Raw genomic sequence first — 7776 nt, 5'->3', positions numbered from 1 at the left:
CTCAGGCCGTATGCGCATGTGGGGGGCTGGCGTTCTGTCGAGCGCGGGCGCGCTGTGCTGTCCCCGTTGCGCTTGCAGGTCGCTTGCCGCCAGCTTACCATCTACGGCCGCGGCTTACCATCCGGTCGCAAATTTTCGTGAGAACCAGCTGTGGACGATCTGATAGAATGCCTGTGATCATGCATGCAGTCAGGCGGCGCTCAGCTGTACGGCCGCCTCGAGGGGGCCGTGCCAGGCAAGGCAGCTGCGCCAGCAGAAACGTCAACAGAGCCTGCCATGTGCTCGATCGGCCGCGACGCACCTCCCGCCCTGGCCCGAGCCCTGAAATGGATTTGCTGCCTCGCCGGTCGATGAGGGCTGCGCGCTCCAGGTCTTCCATGCTGTCCCGCCTGCTGGCGCCCACGCCGCTGCTGGTGCTGGGACCAGCTGCAGCTGCGCCATCGTCCGACGACGGCGCCATGTGCGAACGGGACGGAGTAGCGGCGGGCTGGCCTCTGGCACTACGAATAAGCTTGATAGGTGAGTGGCGTGGGGAGTGCTCGACGGGGATCATAGGCCAATGGCACGAGTGCTTCCTGAAGCGATCTCGTGTTGGGGTGGGCGACAACTCAATTGCTCAACTGATTTCGGGTGAATGATATTTTCAGTCGACATATGTATCGCGCTTTGCAGCACAGCAAGGCGTGCACTTCAAACTCAACATCGTAATGACTAGTTTTTGCTGCGCGGGAGCCCAACAGGACATGAGTATGCGGTTCCTTGGTGGATGCAGTAAGTACCTCTAGTCTGCTGCACGCCTTGCGATGTCTAGCACCCTGTGCCGTGGTATCAAGTACAGTACCCCAGCCACGGTTGACATCCATCACTCAGTGCCCCCAACTGGCCAGGAGGCCAGAAGTAGGCTGGGCCGTAGGGTGCGTCGCGAAGGCAAACCTTGGACATTTGATGCTAGGAACACCTACCCGTAGCCTGCACTGCCCCTGGTGCAAAAGCCCACAAGCAATGCAGCCATGACAACACTGGCCGCCCCCTTCACGCCCGAAGTTCTAACGTCGCGCCAGAGCCGCCCGCGTCCCCCTCAACCACGACTTCAGTGACAGCACTATGCAGCCGCCAAACCCGCTTGCTTAACCCAACACACACACACACACACGCACGTACACACAATCATCTCACATTGTCATTTGCATACGATCTTCCTTTTCTCATAGCAGCTTCCCGCTGCCTCAATCGCAAACCCTTTCGATTCACCTTTGCAGGCTAGCCATTGGATTACACATTCACTTCGGGGCGCGCCTGCAAATTAGCAGCAGCCGCGCCTACAACAACCACGGCAGCGCCCGAAACCACGTGGTCACCCGCTGCCGCGATTAGTCGCCGTCAAGTCGCAAGCGGGTCGAGGCGGAACCAAACAAAAGCGCCGGGCCCGTCAGACTGCTAGGTCGCAGTGCGGTCAAGTCAATTGTTGCTGCATGTGTCTGCGAGCCGCACGCGCGTTGCTAGTTGGCTTGTCCATGCACAATCGCCAACTCAGACTAAATGGGTAATCCAGACCTAGAGCCGTCGACACCACACAGTTGGCCGGCTGCAAGCAATCCCTTGCCGCATAAACTGCCCAGCCCCCTTCCCCTGAGGGCCAAGCCGGGTCAGCGGGCTGCCCTGGCAGCCCCCTCGTCAGCCGCACAGTACCGCATAGTTTGCAATTTATCATGTCCCTCCCAGGCGCCTGACAGCGCGCCCCGCGCCGCGCTCAGAGCAGCAGCGCGGCCGCCGCGAGCGCCGCAAGGCCCGCCAGCGCACCGCCGACGCGACCCGCTGCCGCGCCGTTCTTGGGCGCGGCCGGCGCCTCGGTCGCGTTGGCGGCGGCAGGGGCCTCCTCCTTGGAGGCGGCCTCCTTTGAGATCTGGATGAGCGTGAACGCCGCGTCGTCGATGGCTGACTCAGCGGCGCACGCCACGCGGGCATCCCCCCTGCCCTGGTCCGCGCACGCCGCCTTAGGGCTCGCCGGCGCGCCGGCCGCGGTCGCGTTGCCCGCCGGCCCGGCGTCGCGCGACGCGCTGCCGTCGTTGACCGCGCAGGCGCCGGCCGCGGCCGCCCACATGCACTCGTCCCCGTACTTGTCGCACGTGGGCCGGTCGGTGGTGTTGCAGGTCGTGGCGCAGTCGCCCTCGGGCCAGTGCCTGGAGAGGGCGTCGGAGGCCGCGTCCCCGGGCTTCCGTACCTGCCAGGCGCAGAGCGGCGCGGCCACGACGCAGGCCGCCTTGGTGCGGGCAGCGGCGCAGGGCTGCCTGGAGGCGGGGGGCACCAGGGTGTTGAGCTGCTTGACCGTCGAGCAGTCGCCCCAAACTGCGGGACGAGACAGGGAAGAGGTTGGGTTGGATAGCGGAGGTTGTTTGACGGCGATGACACATCTTGAAGCCTTGAAAGGTCAGAGGACAAGAGCTGTGGGGTTCAGATGCAGCCAGGGCCGCATGCGTGCGCATGGGCGCATCTCGCCATCTGCCGCAGCCGAGCAGGCTGCTGCTGCCCGGTGCGAGCTTGCCTTCCACATGTATGCCGCGCCTGCCGCGACGCTCGACGATGACTATGGCGCCCACACACAGGCCGCACGCGCAGCCGGCCGCCGCTGCGCACGTGGGTGGGCCCTGCCGGCGCAGCACTCGCGGCGCCCGCCCAAACAGCGCAGCGCCCGGCCGAGTCCAGCACGCACCTGTCTTGTCCAGGTGGGAAATCTGGAAGGCCAGGGTGCTGAGCGCGTCCCACTCCTCGCCCTTGCGCCTGAGGAACACCTCCGTCAGCTGGCACGCGCCGGGCTCGCCCTCCCCTGCGTCGACGAGCATGCGGCGGCGCGTGGGCAGCGGCAGGCTGGTGTAGTTGCCCCAGTCGGTCCAGGTGCAGGCGGCCTTCTTGGCCAGGCACGCGCCCTTGTTGTTGTTGGCGGCGGTGCAGGCGAACCAGCCCTCCATCAGGCTGCCGGGGCAGGGGACGGAGGATATGAGCTTGCTGCGAACGAAGCTCTCGGGGACCACGCACGGGGGCTTCTGCGGGGTTTGGTTCGGGGTGGGGGGCCAGGACCGGGGGCGGCCGCAGTTTTGTCGATGACTGCAGGCCTGATGCAGCCAGGGCGCATGACCGAGATCGGGGCGAGGGCCGCTGCAGATGGCAACGGCGGTGCTGAGCGATGCGCTGCGCGTTGCGGGTGCCCTGGCGCTGCGCAGCATGGCATGCCATGGCACCAGATGGACGCCAGCTAACCCCGGTATGAAAAACGCGGCCCCTGCGCAAACAGACATCGCAGCAGAGGCATCCTGGGCGTGCTGGCGCCCCTGCTGTGGCACCGGCGCTGCCGCTGCCGGCAACCGATTGCTCCTGGCCGCCCGGCCCCACCTGCGCCTCGTCCCATGTGCAGATCTGACTGCCGCTGTTGCACTGCCACTTCTGGGTCAGCTTGTTGCAGATGCCCGCCATGCCCGCGATCTTGGCGGTCATCGCCGCCCAACGGGGCTCGGCCGGGCCGCTGGACTGCTGGCTAGGGGCGCCTGCAACCGCGCCCGGGTGGCGAGGGTGCATGTGGCCTCAGAATGAGTTGTGTCTGGCTAGTGGAGGCAGTTGCATCAGCCATGCGTTTGTGCGTGCGTTGTCTGTGTGTGCATCCGTCCATGTGAGTGTGCGGCGGACGTGCGAGAGCAAGTTTGCAACACAATCACGCCCCTGGCGACCTGGCGCCCTCACGCATGAAGGCTCACCAGCCGCGACAGGGGCACTTGGCTTAGCAGCAGGTGTGGCAGGGGCTACCGCCTTAGGCGCCACTGCGGGGTCGGCCTTTGGTGTGGCGGCAGGGGCTGCAGGGGGTGCGGGCTTGGCAGGCGCCGCGGCCTTGGCGGCATCCTGCGCCAGGGCCGAGGCCGCCAAGCAGGCGACCAGCAGTGCCGCTACTACCCTCATATTGGATCGCCCTGGTTGCTTGCGGGTTCCTCTGCGTCGGTGGTCAAGCGGGGCACCGGGGCAAAGGGGGTGGCGGTGGTTACGAACTTGTCATGTGCGCACGCTGCTGGCATACGACGACAAGTGCACAAAAGCACCGTCTTGATAACTTTTTTTCTTCTCATGTCCGGCTGTTGCCCGTAAGCCGCGGCAGAGCCAGAGTCCCTCGGGACGATCTGCTGGATGCTACAACCCGGCACCCCTGCCCACGAATCAGCTAGCCAGTGCACATATGAAACCTGATTTATCTTATTGGGGCTGATCACACTTATGCTCGCGCACCTTCAGCGCGGGCGGTTTGGTCCCCCGGAAAGGCGTGCAACTGAGGACGAGGAAATGCTAGCAAGCGGTATTAATCTATTATGCAGAATTATGCAACTAAGACACTCTGCTCAGTTCTAGTAGATTGTGATGAGGTTCCTGGTGCGGCCCGGCGGCCCAGCTGCCCACCAGCTGCTCTTGGACGCGAGTCCAACGTGCCGGCCCCTACGGAGGCAATCGGTCATGCTAAGATATCCTGGAAATCTGAGGTCCTTGAGCTAACAGCATTCGCAGTCTATGGGTCCAGCATGGCCCGAGCAACTTCTTAGCAGTTGTGAGCAAACCTGGACATCGTCGCCACCGCAAGATATTGGCATCCCACCTGTGGGCAGGAAACGCGAGTATGTTACATGTGGCTGCTCAATATCTCATAATATGTGTACCTAAGGTAAGTTTCAGCTGGCCGCGGGAGCGAGCGCGCCGTGGTGTGTCGCAACCACGCGCGCGCGCGCGCAAAGGGATCGCCGCATGTAATGTTGAGGCTCCATCCGCGCCGCGGGCGGCGCACCGCCCCCGCAAGCCCAAGATGGGTGCAAGTGGGGGGCGGCGCAGCCAGGAAGCTGCACGCCTTTCTAGGTGATCGATGTTTGGATGGCCCGTGCAGGCGTGGCGGCGTGGGATTGGGCTGTGAATGTTAGGGAGGCACCAGTCAAGTTTCCTCGCGTGGGGCGGTGCAAGGCGCACCAGCCGGCCGCCGCAGCGCGCCGCCCCGCTCTGACGCGGATGCGGCGCGGCCGCGCGCGCTCTAGCTCTGCCCTATGTAGAGATCATTTCTGAATGACGGACCCCTCAGCCCAACAAAGTCCCTAGGGCAGGCGTTGAGGGCAGATGGCCCTTTCTGAAAGCAAGTGATTCATGCATACCCCTGCCCTTCCTGCACGCCACTTCAGGAACCCATCCCTGCGCCTCTCCCAGCTTGCACCGGCCATGCAGAGCGCCCTGCCGACACAGGCGAAGCGCTGGGGCAGACAGGCGCCTCCGATTGAGGCAGGGACGGCGCCGGGGGGCCGGGCGCCCCGCCGTGCAGGCGGGCGCGCGGGTGAGCCGCGCGGCTGCGCCGCCAGCCGTGCATGCAGCTCAGGCACATGAGTAAGGAAATTGAAGGGTATACTGAGCCGACAGGCAAGCCTTTGCTGGAGCTTGGGTGGGTCCTATTGAGGTCAGCTCTTTGGGTGCGGTCAGGCGGCGGCTGTGGTGGGGAGTGGGGAGAGGGGTGCGTGCCCCTCCTCGGCGCGCGAGCCGCGTCAGGCTTGGGGCCGCGGTTTGACCAAAGGATTGTCATGTGAAGCTCTCAGGCCACTCAATGCAGGTGCAGCAAGGCCGTGGGCGGCAGGCGGGACCTCTTCGCACAGGTCGCTGCCGCGCCAGCCCCCGCAGCAACAGCAGCGCTCGGCGCGCGTGAGATTGGGATTGGGTGTGGGTAGCCGTGCAGGCAGCCAGGAGCAAAGCGCCCGCCCAAACTGCGGCGGACTCCCGTGAGTCTGCTTCTGAATGGTCAAAAAGCTCAACTTCAGCCAGCTGCTGGCTGGGCAGGGCGGCGCCCACAAAGGGTAGGCCTCCACTTCCTCGGCAAGCCGCCGATGGGCGCCATCAGGACGACCAGCCGCCACCTGGGCGCCCGCTCGCTGCCCGCGTCACCGGCCGGCCGGCGCGTCACCGACGGGCGCGCCGACGGCGCCCGGCGTCGCCGGCGACCGGCGTCACCGGCAGCCGCGTCACCGGCAGCTCGGCTTTGGCGCCAGCGCGGGCAGCAGCACCCGCTGTATCGCCTGAAACCCATCCTCCCGCGCCCTCAGCAGCGTGGGCACGTGCGTGCACACCGGCGCAAACTGGGCCGCGGCGGAGGGGTAGACTGGGAGTATGTGGCTGCCGCCGACGCCGTCCGCGGCAAGCACGCCCTCCGCGCGCCGGCAGCCGGCCATGTCGACGACCTCCGCCCGCGCCAGTTCCGCCGCCTCCGCCGCCGCGCGCCCGAGCAGCGGCGCCGCGCTGCCGGGCTCTCCGCCGTCGGCCGAGGCCAGCGCGGCGGGGCTGCCGCCGCGCGGGGACGCGCCGGCGCTGGCGAAAGGGGACGCGGAGGCGGAGGCAAAGGGCGAGGGGGACGGGCCGCCGGGGGGGCGGTCCTCGTCTGATAGGTCGAGCGTGGACTGCGCACGGCCAGTGGCCATGGCTGTGAGGACCTCCTCCATCGGCTGGCCCTGATGGGTGGTGTGGCGGTGCTCCACGCGCCAGGCCTCCTTCATGTAGGGCTGGGGGGCGGGGGTGGGGAGTTTTGGGGGGGGAGCGTGGGGGTGCGGCAGGGGTGGAGGTTGGTGTTGGGGCCGGAGTGGGATGCACGGGGAGATAGAGTGAGCCCACTCATTGTGGAGGCAAAAACTCCCCACGGTCAAACTAGCCAGGTGGATGGCGGGTGCCTGTCCTGCTGATGCGCTTGCTGCAACGCAGATCTCGGAAGGGTGTGAATGCGAGCTGGTCCCGATTTGCAGGCCCTATCGGCGCCAAGGGGCTGGGTGCCCGACCGCCGGACACGGAAACTGATGTTCAAGCCGCGGCTCGAAGCCCCTGGGTTGTCCATGGGGTTTAGGGTTTTGCACCTCCAAATGACCCCGCGGCTCTCACCGGTGAAAACATGATGTGCTGGGGCCAAAAGAAGTAGGGACGGTGACACAGCAGCGGGGCGGGCGGCGGCGGGGCGAGGGATGACTCTCAGGATCTGAAGCACGCGGCTGGTCTTGCCGAAGTGCTGGGCTGCCAACCCCTGGCACAGCAGGCACACCAGCCGCAATCACAATGCCGATAAAGAGCAGATACCTCACAATACTCCCTGCACCTCTCCATCGGAGCCGCCCCGCTGCGCCCCCCCCCCCACCTTGACTGTAGCGGTCAGCGTGCGCCGCAGCAGCTTGCCCCACGCCGGCCCACTGCTGGCTGGCCGGCTGCAGAGCGCCAGCACGTGGGTGCAGCCGTCCCGCACAGCAGACTTGACCGGGATTGGCTCAAACACGGCCGCGTCAACAAACCTGCAGCAGCGGAAATCGTGGTTGGCTGGCGTTTAACGCAGGGTCAGCGACTGAAGTCAGCAGCATGCGCAGCAGTCCTCTCTCAACACGCAGCCACACACACGCGTGCGCACACACACACACACACACACACACACACATATTCACACACACACACACCGCCACTGACACACACACACACGCACACAGACATATATACGGATTCCTTCGCACATCTGCCCAGCAGCACCGCAACCACCCATGCCGACGCCGCGCACGCCACCCCCCCCCCCTCCTTGTCCCCGGCACCTGTGCCCGCGGTGCAGGCGCGGCTGGCCGGCCAGGCTGGGCACCATGGCGCTGGACTTGAGGCTTTCCTTGAGGTCCTCCACCCCTACAAAGTCCTGGATGATCTCGGCCCGCAGGGTGTCCAGGCTGGAGGCGACCACCTTAAGGGGCACAGGGCTGGGGG

General features: G+C 65.9%; 3 protein-coding genes across 3 annotated transcripts; all 3 read right to left on the bottom strand.

Moving 5' to 3' along the window:
* Positions 1–301: 301 nt before the first annotated feature.
* On the bottom strand, positions 302–460 carry MNEG_10835 (hypothetical protein; the record flags this gene model as incomplete). Its single annotated transcript, XM_014040695.1, has 1 exon — positions 302–460. A coding segment is annotated over one exon (159 nt), but the record flags the coding sequence as incomplete, so codon positions are not given.
* Positions 461–1750: 1290 nt separating this feature from the next.
* MNEG_10834 (hypothetical protein) lies at positions 1751–3945 on the bottom strand (the record flags this gene model as incomplete). Its single annotated transcript, XM_014040694.1, has 4 exons — positions 1751–2346; positions 2711–3041; positions 3388–3539; positions 3747–3945. 4 exons carry the CDS (start codon positions 3943–3945, stop codon positions 1751–1753), a joined length of 1278 nt encoding a protein of 425 aa, XP_013896148.1.
* Positions 3946–6020: 2075 nt separating this feature from the next.
* Positions 6021–7660, bottom strand: MNEG_10833 (hypothetical protein; the record flags this gene model as incomplete). The annotated part of the gene is made up of 3 exons (XM_014040693.1): positions 6021–6554; positions 7175–7325; positions 7614–7660. The coding sequence occupies 3 exons, from the start codon at positions 7658–7660 to the stop codon at positions 6021–6023; spliced, it is 732 nt and encodes a 243-aa protein (XP_013896147.1).
* Between the last annotated feature and the right edge of the window lie 116 nt (positions 7661–7776).

The sequence above is a fragment of the Monoraphidium neglectum genome (genome assembly GCF_000611645.1).
Source record: "Monoraphidium neglectum strain SAG 48.87 unplaced genomic scaffold scaffold02478, whole genome shotgun sequence".
Classification (NCBI taxonomy): domain Eukaryota; kingdom Viridiplantae; phylum Chlorophyta; class Chlorophyceae; order Sphaeropleales; family Selenastraceae; genus Monoraphidium; species Monoraphidium neglectum.
This window is presented reverse-complemented; position numbering and strand designations above follow the sequence as displayed.